At 36.3% G+C, this 22,819-nt stretch overlaps 1 protein-coding gene across 3 annotated transcripts in view; it reads right to left on the reverse strand.

Moving 5' to 3' along the window:
• Positions 1–22,819, reverse strand: part of LOC121388868 (hydrocephalus-inducing protein-like) — a 237,898-nt gene that overhangs the window by 40,187 nt on the left and 174,892 nt on the right. For all 3 annotated transcript variants that reach the window (XM_041520391.1, XM_041520392.1, XM_041520390.1), the window contains exons 59-71: positions 21,193–21,612; positions 18,393–18,611; positions 15,859–15,955; positions 14,500–14,766; positions 11,840–12,114; positions 10,963–11,048; positions 9,836–10,033; positions 8,788–9,045; positions 5,403–5,600; positions 3,155–3,293; positions 2,474–2,784; positions 811–1,018; positions 244–462 (exon numbers count right to left, since the gene is read on the reverse strand). In XM_041520391.1, the coding sequence (XP_041376325.1) occupies positions 244–462; positions 811–1,018; positions 2,474–2,784; positions 3,155–3,293; positions 5,403–5,600; positions 8,788–9,045; positions 9,836–10,033; positions 10,963–11,048; positions 11,840–12,114; positions 14,500–14,766; positions 15,859–15,955; positions 18,393–18,611; positions 21,193–21,612 (2,895 nt within the window). The remainder of the gene's footprint in view (positions 1–243; positions 463–810; positions 1,019–2,473; positions 2,785–3,154; positions 3,294–5,402; positions 5,601–8,787; positions 9,046–9,835; positions 10,034–10,962; positions 11,049–11,839; positions 12,115–14,499; positions 14,767–15,858; positions 15,956–18,392; positions 18,612–21,192; positions 21,613–22,819) is intronic.

Below are 22,819 nucleotides of genomic sequence, written 5' to 3' on the forward strand. Positions count from 1 at the left end.
ACCTGGCTTTAGATTTTCAAAGCTATCTTAGCGTTACAAAATTGTAAAACGTTGTATGCTATGACATCACTACAGCACACCCCTATAATGATTTTACGATATCGTAGTGCTAAAATAGCTTTGAAAATATGGACCCTGGCTTATGTGTTGATAGCTAAAAACCATGCATCAAAAACAAAACAATGTTGTAGGATGGGGAAGGCAAAAGTCTGTAGCGTTAATATAATGTAAAACAAGTGTTACCTTGAGAAGGAAGTCACAGTTGATGGAGACGGGAGAACTTGGACAGAACGACAGCCTGCATGTCTGCTTCTTGCCCACCTGAATCTCGCCATCTTCTGGGAACATGGTGATCATGTTTTTCTTAGTGCACTTCGTGGGCAACTCCCAATGGAAACTGAAGTGGAACTTGCCAGCGTTCACCAGAAACAGGTTTCTCATCGCTTCCCCGTTGACCTGAGTCTGAAATTGACAGTGTTACTAACTATTTGACATGTTCACTGAATTAACTACATGTATACTCACATAATGTTTCACTGATAACTAGTGTGGATAAACAAAATTTTGGGAGGATAACAGTTTTAACAACAAATAAATATACATTCAATGATGTGAATTTTACTAAAAGTACCTGTGTATCAAAATTTTTAAAATGGTAACCAAACAAATAAATAATTATGTACATGTATGTATTAATTATTATATACATTTTTAGAATTCTTTCAATTTCATTAGGTACTCATTATTAACTATTGACCTACTTCTCATCACTATGCAACTCTGATACAGCCCCTTTAAATTAATACAAACCTCTCCAAGGTCAATAACACTGAGGTTATTTTCGCCAAGTTCAACCTTCTGTCCCGCAAAGTGCTCATAGTACACTGAACACCGGACAGAGTAACCTTCACCCTTGACATTCAACCTCAGATGTTGCGGCTTCGTCTTCACTTTGCACAACAGATTGAAGTTCAATAATTTCTCAATGTTGGGCGTAAATGCCAAGGACACAGGCATCCTGGGAAATAACATAAATGAAAAAAAAGAAGAAAAAAAAGGAAGAGAAAGAAAGAAATAAGAAAAGTTCAGTCAAGGAGTTTGGTTTTATTATGTATAATCAATATCCTTATGCTGATGTTAAGGTCACTGGTATTATGTGAAATAAGAAAAGCTCAGTCAAGGAGTTTGGTTTTATTATGTATAATCAATATATCCTTATGTTAATGTTAAGGTCACTGGTATTATGTGAAATAAGAAAATAAAAGTAAAATAGAAACCAGAGAAAAAAAATAACACAACCTAAAGAAAAAAACAAAGGAAGAGACAGTTTCCAGCCTGAATAATCTAATTCAACACCTTTGTAAGAATGCATTGAGCTCAGTTGGCTGAATACCCACTTGAGGTGCTCGTGTCACAGGATCGAACCACCTCGGTGGATCTATTAACTGATTGGATTTTCTCTCATTCCAACCACTGCACCAAAACTGGACGAAGGTCATGGTATGTGCTTTCCTGTCTGTGGGAAAATGCATACAAAATATCCCTTGCTGCATTAGCGGGTTTCCTCTGATGACTATGTGTCAGAATTACCAAATACTTGATATCCAATAGCCCATGATTAAATTAATCAATGTGCTCCAGTGGTGCCATTAAACAAAACAAACTTCTCTACTAACATTTGAGGTGATAAAACATGCATTTTGCTAGCAGAAGATTTTTAAAGTCAAAATGTGTTATAACTTAAGCAAAGAACTGGGGTGATTAGTAATGACGTCATAAAGTCAGTTTCATTAAAAGTACATTTATGTATAGAATTTGTTGAATACTGAATCATTTTAAAGTCAGAAAATTGAGAAATAAACACATTCTTTAATTTTTGGCTTTATTCATACATGTACACGAGAGCTGATTAAATGTCTCAGATGTTAGAACCACTAAAGGTTCGGTCAGAAGCACTTTTCAAATTTGTATGTACCCTGGTTAATAAATACTGTAAATCAGGAAATGTTAGCAAGGATAATATTTTAGTGAGTTTAGCGTAACCATACAAGACACTAATATTTCAATAACATCAAAGAGACGAACAACAGACTGTTCTGAAAAACATTTGAGTGATTGTTTTGTTTTTGTTTTGAGTGATTAACTGAACACACAACAATTATTGAGTACAAACTAAAAGGATAGCAAACAACAATAGTTTGTTAGTGTGTACATTACTGCGTTGTTTTACTAAATTTAAGTTGTCTGTAAGTAGCATTACGTCAAAATTTATCAAAAGTATTATTTCAACTGCTCTTACAACTTAAGCTTTTTTATTTTATTGCTTGATATGACGACCTAATTAAAGTTTCAGCTCACTAATATGTTACTTATTTGGATTTCGCTAAATTTTAAGATTGTTAACATTTTATGATTTACAGCAATAAAAAATATACTTAAGGGTGAAGCTTTAACCAAAAATACTGATTCTTACTTTGATTTTGCTGGCACTTTACCAGACATGGGTCCAAGTACAAGAGGACAAGAATAGCCATCTGCATTGATAGAGCGCTTCTCGAAGGAGAATCGTAACGGGATGGTCTCACTGTTTATGAGGTAGACAGTCTCCTTGACTGTATTACCAATCAAGCAATTGAAGGTCAGGTGAGACCGGTCTATTATGATACGGGGGTCAATCATGTTTCCAACCAGAAGGAAAGGGACTGTGATGTTTTTCTCTGCAATCTTGAATGTCCAGGACGACTCTACTAATTCTTTGTCAGACGACGTGAATTCAAATGCAGCCTGGAAAAGAAAATTACAAAAAATCGAAAGGAAAGGAACATTTCTTCAACAACCCCATGACATATTTTGTAATATCAGAAATAATATTTAGAAACAGAGTTGAGTTTGTCTTCATAACCTTCATTTCTCAGAGGCATTTTGTGGCATTATAAACACCAGGATGACCATAAACACTTTGGATGTACAGAAATGGATAATCTAAACAATAAAATTTAGGTAACAGCTCACTTCAATTATCAAAACCGGCTTTAATAGCGAAAGACATGCCTTAGTGTAAACTTGAAAACTAGGATCTGTCACTTTAACAATACAAAAATCATAAATTAATTAATATTACTACAATTAACAGCAAGATGTCTTTAAACAATACCTTAAATTTTTTGCGACCCTGAATTTCCCCTGTAGGATAGAGACATTGAAAGTGAGTTGGTGTCTTTATGTCAGGTTTATCCTCACAAACCCATTCAAATTTGTAGCTCAGTTTGGTTGGATTCAACATGTTAAATTCCCTGTAAACAAGAAAATAAATACTCGAAAACAGAAACATTACTTTGTCGTGCAAAAATCAAGTGGTGAAAGAAAAACTAACAAACATATTCAATATTATTGTTACAATAAATGTCAGATAATTTAAGCAAGGAATTGTAAGAAATGTGTAATTTTAACAATAGAAAAGCTGTTATTGCAAAAAATATTTTACACTTCCTAAGAACTAGAGTCAGTGCCTTTAAATATATCTTGCAAAGTTAATCTAGTTTTTTTAAAAGTTGGACTCTCTCTCAAAACCTAAACCTTATCCTCCATTACTTTAGTAGTGAAGGTATCAACTACTCCTAATGGCAATAGCTAGCAGGAATTTCCTATACTCCTATACTAACAGAGCTCATGGCATGGTTCTGTCTAGGAATGTATACGAGCAGTAAAAACAACATACTGAAGTCATGAAGTATGTAATTTGAAACTCCATGACTTTATTATGCTGACCTAGTACAATTTTTATAATTGGTGGTCGGTAGCATAAATAGAGGATTCATCACAAGTGTTTTTTAATATGAAAAATACCATGTCAATCCATCAGTAATATGACGTCATCATGATTAGCACAAATCAGCTTTAACTAAATCTTATGAAAACGTTATGCTCAGGTATACAGGTCTTGTTGGCTTGTAAACAAATAATTCATTAATAGCAACACAGTTTTACCTATAGAGACCTTGCAAATACTTTTAAATTTGCATACCATTATTACGCAGGTTAATATACTAAATTATCACATGGGTTTATGACATGGATATCATGGGTAAGTTATAGGATAAATGCTGTTAGGAGTTTAAAGTGCTGGTTAAACCTGAAAAACATTTTGTGTGACTCCAAGCACCCAACCATATCAAGTAAAAAAGGACCGACCCGAATTTTTTTAAAATTATTATTATTCTTTTTTTATCTCACTGCCCCCTTTACTGTCTCTCCTTTGAATTCCATCTCATTTCTTTCCGATCTGGCAACTCCTCCTATCTTTTAACTTCTTTCAATGTTCACACCTCTCAGTCCTTGTCTCTCTAACTGCGACAGGTGCTTGTCTTTTGTGACTATCTGTGCTACACACCTGCCATTCCCCATCAGCTTTTATCTGTGGGCTTAGTCTGACCACTTCGGGGAGTGTTCAGTAGTTACTGCTGGCATTGTTAAGATGCACTTGTATCCACCTACTAGTACTATATACCCTTACTACTGGCGGTCATTAGTTAGTGCCATGGGTCAGACCAGCAGAGGACGAGGATGCCAGGTGGGTGCAGGGAAATATACAGAGACTGCACCCATGGAGGAAGTTGAGACAGGTATGTGATGGTCTAATTCTCTTCTTCTTTTTTTTAAATCTTTTTTTTATTATTCAATCCACCCCCACCCCATTTTTTTTCTATTAACATGTAGTGAATAGAATAAAAACGTAACATTTTATCTGGACCTGAAGGAGTGAGTGTAAGTGAATGAAGTGACGTTAGACCCAATGAGCACAGACCACTGTGGGCATAACTCTGTAATAGTGAAACTCCTATAGATTTGGTTTTTTTTGGCATACCTTATTTTTCAAAAATCAATTTGTATTGTCATATGGTACATAGACTCGTCACGAGTATTTTTTAATATGGAAAATATCAACTGAGTCTATGTTAATCGGTATTTGGCGAGGCTCTGCCGAGACAAAAGCCAATTAACTAGACAAGGTTGATGTTTTACATATTAAAAAACACGAGTAGCAAATTCTATTTATCCTATAACACTTCTAAAATAACATTTTAATTTTTTTTTTTAGTAAATCACAGTACTAAAGTCGCCGCCATCGATAATATGACTCACGATTAGCACAGATTAGTTTGATGTCACGCATTTTAAACAAATCTTTGAAAACGTTATGCTCAGGTACACAGGTCTTGTTGGTCTGTAAGCAAATGACCCATCCACAGCAACACATTAGCTAGAGGCCTTGCGAATTTGCATACCATTATTAACCGGGTTAATAAAGTAAATTATCACATGGGTTTATGACATGGATATCATGGGTAAGTTATAGGATAAATCACTTTATACCAACAGCACTACAACAGCACTATACATGCCTGACAGCCTTGACTGGAGTTCCAATGCTGGTGAACTCTATAACTTGCAGATTCGGGTCGTTTTTCGTCCTCGGCGAGTTGCGGGCCGCACGGAGGAGGTAGTCCGATTCCTGCAGCTCAAAGTGACAGTACGGCATCAAGCTGCGAGCTTTTAGTTCAACAACTGGACCACGCTCATCATTCTCAAGGTTAGGAATTCTTGGAAAGATAAAACAAAACAAAAAATCACAATGGAAAGGAATATTTGTTTAATGATAACTCAGAACATTTTTAAATAAAGCTGTATCCTAACTGGACCAATTATTTTAGAAATCATTGATTTCAATCACCGTATCCTAACCGCAAGTCTACGACATGACATATAAGTCTGTTGCTTCGCATGTGTGTGGTTAGGATGCGGCAACTGAAATCAATGATTTCTAAAATAATCGCTCGCATTCGGTTAGGATACAGCTTCAGGCTAATTACCGTAGTTCAAAATCAAGTTGATGAACTTTTGGTTCAACAATCAGACCACGCTCAGTATTCTCAAGGTTGGGAATTCTGGGAAAGATCAAAAACAACAAATCACAAAGGAAAGGAATATGTGTTTGGTGATAGCTTGGCACAGTTTTAACGAAGGCTAATTGGAGTCCAACATATGGTGCTTCAACATTTGCTTGACAGAGAGAAAGAAAGTAAACCCGCTGCTGCCATAGAATATACTCATACCAATAAAACAGCATGGGATCTTTCACTTTTTCACATATACATACCACGGGGCACTGGTTGGGATGGGAAAAAACTCTTCAAGTCCATAGAGGGTGATCGATCCTGTAACCCACTGCACCTCAGCCTTAAGACTGGCAGACTCGTTTTTGAAAAACCCAGGAGTGCTACAAATCACACTCCTCAAAATGCAAAGGTGGGAAAAATCGCACTCCTCAAAATGCTTATGAGGGGGTGGAAATCACACTCCTCAAAATGCTTACGAGGGGAGTGGAAATCACACTCCTCAAAATGCAGAGGAGGGAAAAATTGCACTCCTCAAAATAATCAGAATTAGAGGCAAGAGACTGAGAGGAATTGCACCCATGAACATGATTAAGTTTGAGGAGTAATAATTTCTAAATTAAATATCTTAAGGGTTAATGTTTTGTGGTTTTAAAATAAATATCCTAATTTAACTAATATGATGGTTGTTCTCAAAGATGGAATGAATGGGTCATTGCAGTCTTACACAAGAAAAAGAAACACCATGAACACAACATTTGTTGATTTCTTATGTATTATATGCATATCATGTTGCATTACAATTCTGAATCATGATAATCTGTTGACTATTTATGAATAAGGAATTGAAACTGATTTGTTTGTGCTTATTCTGTTTTATTTTAAAAATTACAATAATTTTAGTCTTCATCGCAGAATGATATGATCTCTCCATGGACACAAGCTTGTGAACTGAATGTAAAAGTATAACAACCACATGGCACAGGGTTATCACATTTATCATATCATAATATACATGTTATGTACATGTACCTGCAAATTCTCTATTTTAAAATGATAATAATAATGTCATAACAGAGAAAATGTCAACATCTATTGTTTTCTAACCCAAATATATCTTACTACATTTTTTTTTTTTACAAACAGGATTAACTTTGATTATCGGTGTACTGTAGTTAACACGTCATTTATTATACTACTAGCTCGAATCATAGCAACCCAAAAACAAATCCAAAACAAAAACAAACAAACAACAAAACCAACCTAATGTAAATTTAATTTTAAAATATACATGCTTTACACTCGGTAAATTCGAATTACTGAGTTGAAATTAAATTGGTGTAGGTTTGTTTCAGATGCCCATCAACCGATTACATGTACTAGAAATCTGACTCTACCAAGGTCAATGTCCTTGGCTTTAAATTACGTGGCAGTATCGTGAAACAGAAAGTAGAAATGTCTGGAGTACATCGTTATGCTATTAACAAAAACAAAACCTGCTTTACTAAATTTGTTTTTTGTTGGTGTACGCGTTTAATGTGATATCAACATGTATAAACACTATACACATCATATAATTATCGGACAATACTGTATTATGTTTTCTGCACGTGATCAAAATATATTTTTTGATGTTACCTGCATTGTACGAAATTAAACACAATAAAACCAACAAGATCTCAAAAAATATACAAGCGTGATTTGTTCAATTTAGGGGCGTGTTATTTCGCGCCCGTCAGATTGAGTTGACGGGGGTTCACGGGCGTGATAGCGCTCGCGCCCATCAAAAACAAAAGTCTGGACTGGTAGTTGCTGAGTTCACATCACGGTACTGGCTCCCATATCTGGTTTCATATGAATTACAACTTCTCTCACTAATCACAAATAGCAGAAATAACTTATAATCCCCATTTTGGACAGACTGTATGTACAGACTGCCTAGACAGCTGACATGTGCCCAGGACAGTATGCTTGAACCATAACCTCTTATAGCATAAAAATAAATAATTAAAGAAGGGGAAAAAAACATATTATTTTAGTCAACAATATTTACTCATTTACACTAAATTTAGGGGCCATTTACAATTTTCAACATTTCACGAGCAAACAGATTGTGCTCTTTTGTATCTCCCTCTCTCCTCCTAAAAGCATACATAAAAAATATTGGTTTTGGAAGGAATAATCTTATCGATTTTTGTTTTGCTTTAAGAGCACTAATATGGTATGAATGGTCATGAAAATGTTAAAAACTGATTGACCCGTTATTACAGTACAATGATTAACCTTCTAATTACTGCAGGCAAGACTCATATACCGTACACACCATGCATGCACTCATTCATATTTTACACACAATACTGACCGAAGATAGACCAACACTGATGGAGACTAATCTTAATAATGGCTAATTTTGTTTTCGCATAAAACTTTTTTAAAAAGTTGAAGTGGTTTTCGGTGAGTATTTTCGCTTGACAACAATAACAGAATTTTTTGGTCATTTTCAGGAATTGATAGCAGATTGTGACAGCTAATTTGATTATAATTTGGCCGTTTTACCCACAATGAAAATAAAGAAATAATTGTAGATTGTTTCCAAAAAAACAAGTTCTGGTCAGTAAAACATCTTGCCTTGTTTTAATCAACATTAACTGATCTACAATATCTGAAATTTAGAATAATTCATAAAAATAATACTTATCAATTGCCATTATGAACATTATTTTATGTATTTAAAAAAAAAAATGGTGAAAATATGTCAATAAATGTGTACCTCCTCAACATGGTTTTCGTAAAAAAATGAATCCAGTACTCAGAAGGTCAGTCATACAAAACATTTACAAACTAAAACTTTATTGTTCAAATAAATATACTTAGTAAAATTTGATTTTCTCACCTACACATCAGTCTTGCCTCATATTCATTGACATCTAAGGGAGAGAACTTGATGGTGCACACCACTGTTTTGCCGGGTCCCACGGTCCCATACAGAGGCTCTATAGAAAAGGGCACATAACTGGCATCAATGAACTTGGACTTTTCCGAAGACAAAGTTGGGGTCAGTTTGTTAACTGTGATTATGGGAGTCAAATTGTCCATAACAATCTTCCATTTGAAGTCCATCAGAATTTTGCCTTCATTCATAAGTTTCATTCTGTGAAAAAAAAAAAAATACCAAAGGACTGAACTTGAACATTTCCAACATTCATGACACAGATCAATGGCAAAGCGTAGTTTTTTCAAGCTTAATTTTATAATTTCAATAGTATCAACTACATTAACAGGTATGTATAGTCCATCCAATCCTCCTACAAAAATGTTTTTTCTTAACAATTTCAGTTTGGTTTGACATACATGTAACAAGAAAAGTAAAAGTGTTTTTGAAATAATACCAAAAAAAACTATTTTTGTGTGCAAGTTACAAAACTATCGGCTCAAAAGTAAATAACTTGTAGCAAATTCAATAGTATGAAAAAGGGTGTTCCCTGTGGGATCGACTAGGTGTGAAATTAAATGGGGGGGGGGGGGGGGGTATGTAAAGAGTGCATAATGTTCAAGGGAATGTTTTCAAGGTACATTAACCCTGAAATGTGTGAGTGCGAGTGTGTGTGTGTGTGTGTTTAGATACAGGTGTAGATAAATATAAATACATCCCAGGAAATTTGTTGTTTTAAAAATAAAACAAACATTTTCTAAAAGAAACTTACTGGAAGGAAAGTTTGTTTTGTTGAACGACACCACCGGAGCACATTGATTTATTAATCATCAGCTATTGGATGTCAAACATTAGGTAAATCAGACATATAGTCTCAAAAGAGGAAACCGGCTACATTTTTTAATTAGTAGCAAGGGATCTTTTATATGCACCATCCCACAGACAGAATAGCACATACCACGGCCTTTGATATACCAATCGTGGTGCACTGGCTGGAATGACAACTTACTGGAATACACGAGTCTGAAACATGAGCGTGTCCTTGAAGCGGATGGCCAGCTCGTCACACTTGTAGCGGCAGTAGTCAGCGATGCCGGACACGAGCAGCTCGACGGTGCGTGTTGTCCCATCCATCAGCGTGTGCTCGGGCTCGGGCTCGGGCTCTACCACCTTCTTCTTCAGCGGCCCTTGCGGTGTCAGCAACGCACTGAAAAAAAGGAATGTCCCCTTGATGGCATCACAGCATATTATACTCGCTACAGTGAAATCACTTTTGTTTGTCGTGGTCTAATTTTCATGTAATTTGTGTTCTAATGTATAGTCAACTACACAATTAAAGAACACAACTAAAATATAATACTTGTGTTACCAATATTTTTGATCCATTAATTGAAGTACCCAACAAAATGGGTGTTTGTTTTTTTTCACAGCAAAACCAAGAAAATTGAAGCCCACTAAATTAAAGTATTTCACAGTAAGTAGAAAATACAGAAAATACTACAAGTGCTTGTTAGATACCATTTATACATGTGTACCAAAAAATATCTAATGAGTAAAAGAGAGTAGGATATATTTATAATATCAACATGTGATACCACATATGACACACAGTGTTTTCTTTAACTGGTGAGCAAGAAATTATGGTACTGAATATGTTAACACCCCTTCATTTGTAATTTATACACAGTGAATGTAGGGATTTAAACACATGGCCTTTGGCATGGTGCACCACTGTTTGCCAGACTACTGGACCATCAAGTGAACATATATAATGAACAACAACAAAAATGTGAATATTAAAAATATTCACAAAGCACTGGTAATTTTAACAGACACAAAAACCACTGGGATTCAAATTAATTGAACAATTTAAAATAAATTAAAGAAAACTAAATGCATATTCATATTTCTTTTGTTCTTTGTATATTTTAGGCCTTATAAACGCTATTAAAATCAATTCTTTTTTTCCAATTATGGCTTTATACACAAAGCTATATAATAATACTTTCCAAACTCAGAAACCAGTTCCTAACGGTATCCCACACTTCTCCACAACTCACCCACATTGTATAGGATGGTAACTGGTCTTAATTTATCCTTAATGACCCCTAGTTTTAGAGATACTTAATCATGTACCATGGTTGTTCCGTGCAGGCTTCAGTACAAACATGTGCAGTACTTATCCATTTCACTGTGCGTAATCGGTCATCCCAATCAGCCACCTGTGGGAAAAAAATTAAGAGAAAAACTAAATACAATACCACTCTGATACACCAGTGTATAGTATATTTGACACTGCCTTAAAAACATGGGTCAGTGGCTTTAAACTAGCAGTATTCCAAATGGCATCCCACCGGGTCATAGCTTTTAAGTGCATATAACACAAGGGGTACAGGTACATTGTAGCCCAGTGGTAAAGCACTTGCCTGTTGCGCAGTCTGTCTGGGTTCGATCCTCGTCAGTGAGCCCAGCCACTGCACCACGACTGGTATATCAATAGCCGTGGTAGGTGTTATCCTGTCTGTGGGATGGTGTATGTAAAAGTTTCCTTGCTACTAATGGAAAAATGTAGCAGGATTTCTCTCTAAAATTACCAAATGTTTGACATATCCAATTGCCACACTTTAACATGTTCACATGACAGGTCTTGACATAAAATGTTTACACTAGTGTTGAGAACTGGTTGGAATTTCATCATCAATCATCAGTTATAACTGATACCAATCGATAAACTTTCTAGACCCTACAAATGACTAATTATACCTATAAGTATTTTACATCTTTTTTCTTTATGTACACATGAAAACAAACACCAATCTCAACATATTTATTTACATCAATTCCATCATCATCTAAACTGGAGGAACAATTACAGTGAACATTTTCCCACTCAACAGATTAATGACTTTATCGGATCATATCACACCGGTAGAACCAAACTGATCAATTTTTTATTATAATCAATCACAGGAACATCACTATAGTATACCCCTAAAATTAGGCTCACTCTCACCTCTTCATTAGGTTTAGTGTAGACGATCTTGCTGACGGAACAGAGTATTTGGTGTTCAGTCAGCGTGATTGGCGTCTGACACAGGAACGTCACGGTGATTGTCTTGCTGTTGTTAGCTCGGAGGTGCCCAGTCCGAGGAGACAACTGTAGGTGATCCTGCTTGGCCCACCTAAACTTGAAATTGTCCACCTTTGAGTGGTTTGTCATCGTGAAGGTCAGGGTCTTCGGCTCGTTGAGGTAGCTGTCGCCGAAATCAATCAGATTCGGTTTGGCAGCTGTAAGAAAAGTCAAAGTTTGTTTTGTTTAACAACACCACTAGAGCACACTGATTTATTAATCATCAGCTATTAGATGTCAAACATATGGTAATTCTGACATATAGTCTTCGAGAGAAAACCGCTACATTTTTCCATTAATAACAAGGGATCTTTTATACAAACAGGATAGCACATACAACAGCCTTTGATATACCAGTTGTGGTGCACTGGCTGGAACGAGAATATATTAATGGGCTCACAGACAGGGATCGATCTTAGACCGACCACGCATCAAGCAAGTGCTTTACCACTGGGCTAAGTGCCAGCCCCTGTAAGAATCTGTAAGAATAATCAGGAAAAAGAGTATTACAATTTAATACATCTGTATGGACAGATGAACAAGTTTTCTAGGAAGTGGATGCAACTTAAAAAATGGTACCAATGGTATTCCGTAGTATAATAGTGAAATACATTATATGAGCCATTAGATGGGAAAAGCTACAACATAGAAAAACTATTTTGTTATTTGTTTTCCATATAACAGGTAATAACATTGAAAAACTAAATCTCAGGTATTAGCACTCCATCCTAATTGTATCTTGTAAAAGCACAGTGTCAATGACGTCACTTTTTCAACATCAAAGTAAACGACCTCAAACTCTGAGATGTGTTTTCTCAGTTTCTGAAATCATATATATGCTCCTATACCACTAAGGCTTCGAGCATGTCCACCCCGGGTTCGGTCTCTGGAGGCCAGGGGCCCAATCCGGGACAGAAATTACTTAGGACAATTTTGAAATTAAACCAATGGGGATATATTATTAGGATTTAAACATACAGTAATTATGTTAAAGTTTATTTTATTTAACCATCGGCTATTAGATGTCAAACATTTGGTAATTCTGATGCAAGCAACCACCACAGTGGATCCATTCAGCTGATTGGTTTTTTTCTCATTCCAACCAGTGCACCACAACTGGACAAAGGCTGTGGTATGTGCTTTCCTGTCTGTGGGAAAGTGCATATAAAAGATCCCTTGCTGCTTTAGGAAAAATGTAGCGCGTTTCCTCTGATGACTACAAGTCACAATTACCAAATGTTTGACATCCAATGGTCGATGATTAATTAATCAATGTGCTCTAGTAATGTCGTTAAACAAAACAATCTTTTTTTTTCATAGAACACTGACAGGAAAAAGTCAAGGGACTGTTCACAAAGGTGTTTGTTGGGGGGTAGTGGAGTGGTGGGGGCACGGGTGTGTGTCATACCTTGAATGTCTTCGTTGTCAATTGTTAATTCATAGAACACTGACAGGAAAAAGTCAAGAGAGTGTTCACAATGGTGTGTGTAGAGGAGTGGTAGGGGCATGGGTGTGTGTCACACCTTGAATCTATTCATTGTCAATTGTTAATTCATAGAACACTGACAGGAAAAAGTCAAGGGAGTGTTCACAATGGTGTGTGTAGAGGAGAGGTAGGGGCATGGGTGTGTGTCACACCTTGAATCTATTCATTGTCAATTGTTAATTCATAGAACACTGACAGGAAAAAGTAAAGAGTGTTCACAATGGTGTGTGTAGAGAGGGAGAGGTGGGTGCATGTATGTGTGTAATACCTTGAATGTCTTCATCATCAATGGATAATGCATAGAACACTGACTGGGAAAAAATGTTCACAACATTTGCAGCACAGGGAGGTGAGGGCATGGTTGTGGTATGTGTGTCATACCTTGAATGTCTTCATCATCAATGGATAATGCATAGAACACTGACTGGGAAAAAATGTTCACAACATTTGCGGCACGGCGAGGTGAGGGCATGGTTGTGGTATGTGTCATACCTTGAATGTCTTCATCATCAATGGATAATGCATAGAACACTGACTGGGAAAAAATGTTCACAACATTTGGTGCACGGGGAGGTGAGGGCATGGTTGTGGTATGTGTGTCATACCTTGAATGTCTTCATCATCAATGGATAATGCATAGAACACTGACTGGGAAAAAATGTTCACAACATTTGCGGCACGGGGAGGTGAGGGCATGGTTGTGGTATGTGTGTCATACCTTGAATGTCTTCATCATCAATGGATAATGCATAGAACACTGACTGGGAAAAAAATTTCACAACATTTGCGGCACGGGGAGGTGAGGGCATGGTTGTGGTATGTGTGTCATACCTTGAATGTCTTCATCATCAATGGATAATGCATAGAACACTGACTGGGAAAAAATGTTCACAACATTTGCGGCACGGGGAGGTGAGGGCATGGTTGTGGTATGTGTGTCATACCTTGAATGTCTTCATCATCAATGGATAATGCATAGAACACTGACTGGGAATTTTTTTTCACAACATTTGCTGCACGGGGAGGTGAGGGCATGGTTGTGGTATGTGTGTCATACCTTGAATGTCTTCCTCCTCTGCGGACTCCTCGCCTGGCAGTCGCCCGGCCCTGTGTCCAAGGCTGTGAATGTTGTCAAGGGTGATGACATCGGCGTAGCCCTCGCCCACCATCTGGATGACGAGGTTCTCATACTTGTTGTCCATGACCAGCACCTTAATACCGGCCTCGTACCGCTTCGTGGCTGTCGGGCTGAACACCACGTCATACGTCACAAACTCACCCGCTTGCATATCCACCTTTATCGGGTAGTAGAGCCTTTCTCCAGCTGTAAACACATGATAGCTATAGTTCGTCCCACGGGGAACGCCTTTTTCATAATATGGAATTTAATACAAGTTATTTATTTCTGAGCTGATTGTTGCACACAAACATAGGTTTTTTATTTTATTTCCAAAACACTTTTACTTTTCTTCTTACGTCAAACCAAACTGAAATTATTTACCAAAATTGTTTTAGTAGGAGTAAAAACACATTGAGGGTCTTAAAACAGTACCAGGTATGTACATTAAACTCTTTTTATTATTATTATTATTATTATGTTACTCTGTTAATCCATGTTAAAAACATCCTAAGGGAGCTACAATAGTTCACCCAGAGGAAGGTACTAGTTGTTACTGTTCATCGAAAGAGGGCTGCGTGCTTTAAATTTAGAAACAAAAGAGAATTGTCTGACATTAACCCACACACTCCCCTCCTAAAAAAATAATATCAGTTACATAAACAAGTGAAGTAAGACTTGATCATTACTGAATTTGACAACTATGCATGCACATCTATTTTGTAACTGTGTTTTTATGTTCTACAAAAACAAAGAGTAAATCCATTTCTATATTTTAAACAGAAGGCTTTTGGTAAATATTTATTTAAAAATATCAACGTACATGTGTATTATTGAACATTTTAAACTTTTGATTATTTTTATGCATATATGCAGTCATTTTGAGTTTTCGATGAAACAAAAAGAGAACCAGTTAAGCTTGGCCAAATTATAGAGTTCCCAAATAACCAAGTGGAAATAATACTGAAAATATATTATGTATCCATAAGCGTATGAGCCAGGGGGACAGGGGGAGCAACTAATCCTGGAGCAAAACCTCAAATTCGGGCAAAAATGACACATATATACGGGCAACATGTGCTAATCTCAGATCTTTTTACCATGTATTTCTATCATTTTACCCTCAAAATTAGTTGCAATCCAGGTAAAACTGTGTAGTGATTCGTTTGCAACCATATATAGCTGTTTGGTAGTAATGCTAATATGAATAATTGTTATTATCCAGATTAGGGCATTTTCGTTTAATTAGCCCCCCTTTCTAGATTTACAGTATATGAGGAAAAGACCAATTTAAAGTACTTTTAGGATCCACATGAGCCTCTTCAACTTTAGGCATTGATTCTTCGGTTGATTTCAGTTTATATATACCCTCAGGATCAATCAACTCGATGAACACCTGTAAAACAATTTTTAAAACAAAAAGAATTAAAAGACTCTCAACTGTCATTATATATCTATCACCAAATGTTTATAATCTCACAAAACCACAATTTTTTGAAAAATCACTATATAAATAGGAAGGATGACTGCATCCAAATATTAGCCATTAATTCATATATTAAAAAACCCAACCGGACTCTTTTCCACAATGATTTACAACTGTATCAGTACATAAATAAGGGAATCCCTTAGAAAGAAGTTACATTCGTTTTTTTCCGTCAAATCTCTGATTCATTATATTGATTTACATAAGGTTTTATAAATTTTAATTTTCTGAATAAAATGTGGATAAAACGTTATAACAGAACATCTGACTCCCAATGTGGGTGGCCCAACCCAATATAAACTTCTAGCTACACCATTAATAGCTGATGACTGGTACCGGCTCCCACCCAGAGTGAGTTTTAACGACTCATTGAGTAGGTGTAAGACCACTACATCTTCTTCTCTCTCACTAACCACAAACAACTAACTCACTGTCCTGGACAGACAGCCCAGATAGCTGAGGTGTGTGACCAGGACAGTGTGCTTGAACCTTAATTGGATATAAGCATTAAAATAAGTTGAAATGAAATGAAATGATAGCTGGGGAGTCATTTAAAATGCTTTCCTTATTTACTTCCAATTGTAAACTGATGATGAGTGTGTTCTGTATTGTGATTGGTTAATTACATTCTTTTTCCGGGATCAAATTAAAATAACACCTGGAAAGCTAATGACATCATTAGACAATGACGTCATTAGCAACTGGAACAAGCGAAGTTGACGATTAAAGGGTCTACAGTTAGATTGTAGACAAGTATTTTTTTTAAAGAAATACCATATATACAGTTAGTTCTGTAGAAAAATGACTCAGTTTACAATGGACATAACCATATTTGAATTTTTAGATTTGTGGGTGTTATTGTCTATTTGATGCCCGCATATGGTTATATGCCTATATATTAGAATAATGGTCATTAGTTTATATATATTTCAAAACAATACCATTATTTAGTAGGGTTTTCCCACCAGTTATGACTAAAAAACACTGGCTTTGAGTAATTTGTGTGCATCCATTCATTTACAGCCGACAATACCAATTGATGTTATAAAAGGTGATCACCTATTATTTATTTTAAATGCCTTTACTTAAGAAATGAACGTTATATTTTTGATGTTCATGCGATGATAAACACCAAAATCGTTTTACACACTGTATGAATGGCGTAGCACGTTAGCGCGAAGTGGTTCCTACATAATTCATACATAATTCTTATAATTTCAAATGCATTAACAATGCTATTATACAAAACTATATTAAAAAACCCAACCGGACTCTTTTCCACAATGATTTACAACTGTATCAGTACATAAATAAGGGAATTCCCTTAGAAAGAAGTTACATTCGTTTTTTTCCGTCAAATCTCCGATTCATTATATTGATTTACATAAGGTTTTATGAATTTTAATTTTCTGAATAAAATGTGGATAAAACTTTATAACAGAACATCAACTGATAACGAAAACATTAACATGAGGGAGAACGTCAAATTATTTAGAAGATTTATCTACTACCTATATTAAAATTGCAGTTGTCAAAAGTTGAATTTGTGAAAAGTGAATGTGAAGACTGACTTGAAAGGGATAAAGTGGTTTCATGTTACTGTGTGTGTGGATTTCAGAGGAAGTTTGTGATTGTGTGATATTATTCTCGGAAAGGACAGGTCGCGGAATTGTGCAGGAAGGCGTATGTGTTTTCGCGCGTGTAAGTTGTCGGTTTGGTGTTTTTGTCAAATGTGACAGAGCTGCGCTCATGTCTCTCTTTTGATTTGTTGAGCATTCTCTGCTATAACTCCTAATAGAAGCTTCGTTTTTGTGGCCTATCATATACATTATGTGTCTCAGTTTAAAACCAGAGTCGTTTAAAGCCTGAATTGTTACCGTCACTCACAGTGCAGACGAACTTATGGATAAAAATAGAAACAGGGATTCCGCTGTTTACCAAAAAAGTGCAGTTTTCACATTCAAGGAAGAATGAACGTTGTTTTTTTAGATCACGTGATAGCATTTTAGCCAATCAAGACGCCTATTACAACACAGCAATTATAAAATGGAATTATATTTTAAACACTGACAAAATAGGATCTGTGTTTGCAGGCTAATCACTAACATTTATTATAAATTATTACATATAAATGACTGTTTCGGGAAGTTATACGTGACTAAAAGTATAAATACATGTACTTTTGATAAATTAGGACCCTTCTTTATCAACACTGTTCTAATAGTCGCAGACAGTGGCTACCAGCTTATAAACGTTATGTTTTACAACTCCTTAAACCTTGATCTTAAATTAGATCTTTAATTGTAGTCGTATATATTCATAAATCTTGGTTTCAAATTCAACAAACTTTGCATGCGAGAGTGCCATCGTTGAACAAGGTGAAGGGAAGAGTTTGTGTTCTGCCGAGAAGGATTTTCTTGAACAGCATTATTGGAAGTCCTCTCTTGTTCCTGACCGCTGGCTTGTGGATTCTCACCCTTGGCAGGTTGCCTTCTCCCGACACCTCAAACATCAACAACTTATTGCGGTTACTCTCAACAAATACCTCAAGCATTGAAGAGAATTTCTGAAATAAAGTAAAATTTGTTTTGTTTAATAACAACACAACTAACACATGTTGATTAACAAAAATGTCTCTTAGATTATATGAAAGAAATTACCAAATGTTTGTCCTAAAACCTTAAAGAGACAGACCCTAGTTTCAACCCGTGAAAATAAACACTAAGTTTAGTTAATCTATAAACCTGTAACAGATTTGGATAAAGTTACAATTGAGTGAAACATGAATCTGTGACTTTGAAATGGTAAAATACCCTCTAAAATAGACTGAAACTCGACTTCATAACTGTTACTTCTCAGACGCACGTGCGTTTTTTAAAATATGAGAAATGCATTTTGTGATATTGAAAACACCAGGATGACCAAAAACACTCCGAATGTACGGATATGGATAATCTAAACGATAAAATCTAAGTATATTATGATTTCAGTTATCAAAAACGGCTCCAATAGTAAAAAACAGGTCTTAGTGTTTAAACACTAGGGTATGTCCCTTTAAAACAAAATACACAAACAGTATCTTGAAGGATAACTGGGCCAAATGCACTGAGGTCAGGGATGATTCTATTGAAAAGTAATGTAAAAACGTTTGGTCTGCCATTGCTTTCAGTACCTAGCTCTATGAACGTTTTTACCGACGCTCAAAAATAGTGAATACACAGAAAAACAGGCTCAACTGATATATGTCTGTTTTGTTTGACAACACCACTAAGTACATAGAGGATAATAAATGAGTTACCAGTTATTATCAAATTTATGTCCCGAGTGAAATAATTTTCAGTGTCACGAGCTTTAGCGAGAGACAAATGAAAATTATTTCACATGGGACATACATTTGATAATATCTTGTTACGAGTTTGTTATTCTATTTATTACCTGAGCTATTTTTTCTCTAAAAGCCTTTATTTTCAACACACATACACGTACATGTATTAAAAGGATATAAACCGCTTTACGCACTGTTCTTTGTAATTTAATCACGTCCATAGATCATTTTCAAAAACAAATGTCCTCTTTATTCTGGTACAAAATCTATAATGAACTGCATTAAAATGACATTTTGTTATAAATTTAACACCAAAAACAGACAGCTGTAAACGCAAATTCTTTAAACTACATGACGTCATTGTGTTTGCCAAATCGTGATGACGTCATATTTAGTACCGACAAGGTCATTGGTTTGTAAGCGTCAAATCATCCAATAGTATTGTTCGTTAGACCAATGCATGAGAAAGTATGATTTTTATTTTCCCCGCTATGAGTGCCTGTTGGGGTAATAAATTTATTTATTAATCATCGGCTATTTGATGTCAAACATTTGGTAATTATGACACATAGTCTTAGAAAGGAAATCCACTACATTTTTCATTAGTAGCAAAGGATCTTTATATGTAATCATCCCACAGACAGGATATCACATTTTAGCCTTTGATATACCCGTCATATTGCACTGGCTAGAACAAGAAATAGCTCAATAAGTCCACCGACGGTGATGGCATCAGACTAGAGTTATCCACCCATTTGGTTGCCCAAAATACGGAAACGAATGCGAGAAAATATAGTTTTCTTGTTATGTAATTAATGGTCGGGGATCTGCTTTGTATGCTGAATTGTTACACTGGGTTTGACAGGGAAGAGGATGTAATTAGTGAATATGTGCACTTGGTTTACACTGGATACTGCATACTGTCCTCCACAGCACCTTGAAGTCAGGCAACATTTGTATAAAATGCACAGAAATGGGTGTGATTCGGTCCCATAGCCCACGTGTGTTTGTTTACATTGATATAACGCGAAAAAGAGATGGACAACAGAGGTCGTCCTTTTGAGTGTTCATTGGCCCCAGGCAGGTAAGGTTTCTTGTGAAATGCAAATGGTCTGATGAAATTAATGAAAGTGCTACAGCACTGGGGCTATATGAGAAAACATAGTGTAATTAATTGTGGTCTGAGGCCTGATTGATCCCAGATCAAATGCGCATCAGGCGAGTGCTTTACCACTGGACTACGTCCCGCAACCTTGGCTATGTTAAACTCACTTAAAAACTATGACCTGCTGAGATGACATTTGGAAAAATGCTATCTTACACTTTGTTTTGTTTAACGACACCACTAAAGCACATTGGATGTCAAACATTTGGTTATTATGACTTGTAGTCATTGGAGGAAACCCTCTACATTTTTCCATTAGCAGAAAGGGATCTTTTATATGCACTTTCCCACAGACAGGAAAGTACTTACCACGGCCTTTAACCAGTTGTGATGCATTGGTTGAAACAAGAAAAAACTCAATCAGTTGAATGGATCTACTGAGGTGGTTTGATCCTGCGATGCAAGCACCTCATGTGAGCACTCATGCTACCTTAAAATCACTGACCAAAACCTTAAGTCAAGTGTTTTAAAATTGGGCTACCGATATGTCCCGCCGTGTGTGTGTGAATAGTGTCCATTATTATAAATTGATCATCTGACACTTTCTCTCCTCCAAAAATGTGCATTATACTGCATATTAATAGCCATGGAGTAGGTGGGGGTGGGGGTTGAATGTGGCAGTTATATGATCAATTTCCAGCAAGCTCCAGTACTCACGTTCATCGAGGGAGGGATGAAGGTGACTGTCACGAACATGTGACTGTTGATGGGGATCTGGCCGCGTGCCGGCTCCACCTCAAAAACGTCGGTGCTGCTCGGGTTGGAGGGTTTGAGTGACATCACCACATCGCTAGGCACCCGGCCAGTGTTGGAGATCTTGAAGCGCGCCGTGGCCCGTCGGCCGACAAAGACGTTGTTGAAGACGAAGCGGCGCTCGTCCTCGCCAAAGACGCCCTCGCTTTCACCCTCGTGTTGGTGCTGCCAGAGGGCGAGGGTCTTGCAGACACGGTGCTCCTCGAACACAGACGCCAGGTTGTCCGTGTTGATCGACGGGAAGTAGACGTCGGCCACCAGCCTGAAGGGCAGACCGTTCGGGTACTGCCATGGGTTGCGGTGAGTGACGTCTACCAGCAACTCCTGAAGTCACAAAGAGAAGTAATATCAGCCAGGGCTAGCAAATTTTGAAAGCAGTTGTCAAATTTTATTTTAATTTGGCGCAATTTCATGTAATAATTTACATTTTTAAAATAAAATAACTGTTGATTTCTGCAATTTTAAAAGTTTAATAGACAATTTGGGAAAATGTTTTGCTCATCCAGAGATAGCTCTGTCAGTTCTCTACATTGCGACCAATTTGTTATGCCATCTTTTTCTTTTTTTATCTGGCGATAAACATTTCAAACTAAATAAAAAATAGAAGTAGGTGCCATCTGGCTCCTAGATGAGAAAGTTAACATGGAGGGTAAAACATAGAGATTATTATACGAGCTTGTGTGTCGTACTGATTTTACAAAACAAGTGTCAGTATTCTTGTATTACCCGAGCGAGAAAGAGGGTTTAATACATGAATCCTGATACAAGTTTCTTGAAATCAGTACGATTCACATGCTAGTGTAATCATTTCTTTATTATGTATAACATAATAATCTTTTATGAAAAGCTAACAAGGAACATTTTAAAATGTTTCAAACATAACCAGAAGGAGATGATGAAATGAATTCATTTTGGTAAAGCAATTACACAGAGTTAAGACTGGGGAAGCCACATTGTGTTATCACGTCACAGGTTATAAAATCTGTAGCCCTCAGTTAAAATGGGTAGCCCTATAATTTTAATACATTTTTAAAAAAGAGAGAAAAAAAAGCAAAATCATTTATTTTTATTTAAACATTTGTTTTTTTTTTGTTTTTTTTAAAATCATTAGCAGTATACTGAGAAATATACAAAGTTTATAAAATGCATCGGCTATTGGTTGTTAAATCAAGCGTGCCAAAATATCTAGTAGCCTGGTGGACTACTGGCTTTAGACATCTGGTAGCCAAGCAAGAAACCGGTAACCAAAACATCACAGGCTACCGCTAAGGCTGATAACAGAAATGACGTCATTTGTTGGTCATGTATAATTGTTATGACACATGTGTATCATACTGGTTATATTTTCCTGCATATCTTCAACTATGTGGATAATAATTGGTTTTATAATTGACAACTCAGTACATTTTAAACTGTGGCTAGCTACATTCTGTCAGATTCAAAAAGCATTTCTAAACTCCAATTCATTTAAGAATTGACGGCAATTATTTTTTGGTGTATGCAAGTATGGACAAAAAAAAAGAAAGATGTG

This window comes from Gigantopelta aegis, chromosome 14, assembly GCF_016097555.1.
Source record: "Gigantopelta aegis isolate Gae_Host chromosome 14, Gae_host_genome, whole genome shotgun sequence".
NCBI classification, from domain to species: Eukaryota; Metazoa; Mollusca; class Gastropoda; order Neomphalida; family Peltospiridae; genus Gigantopelta; species Gigantopelta aegis.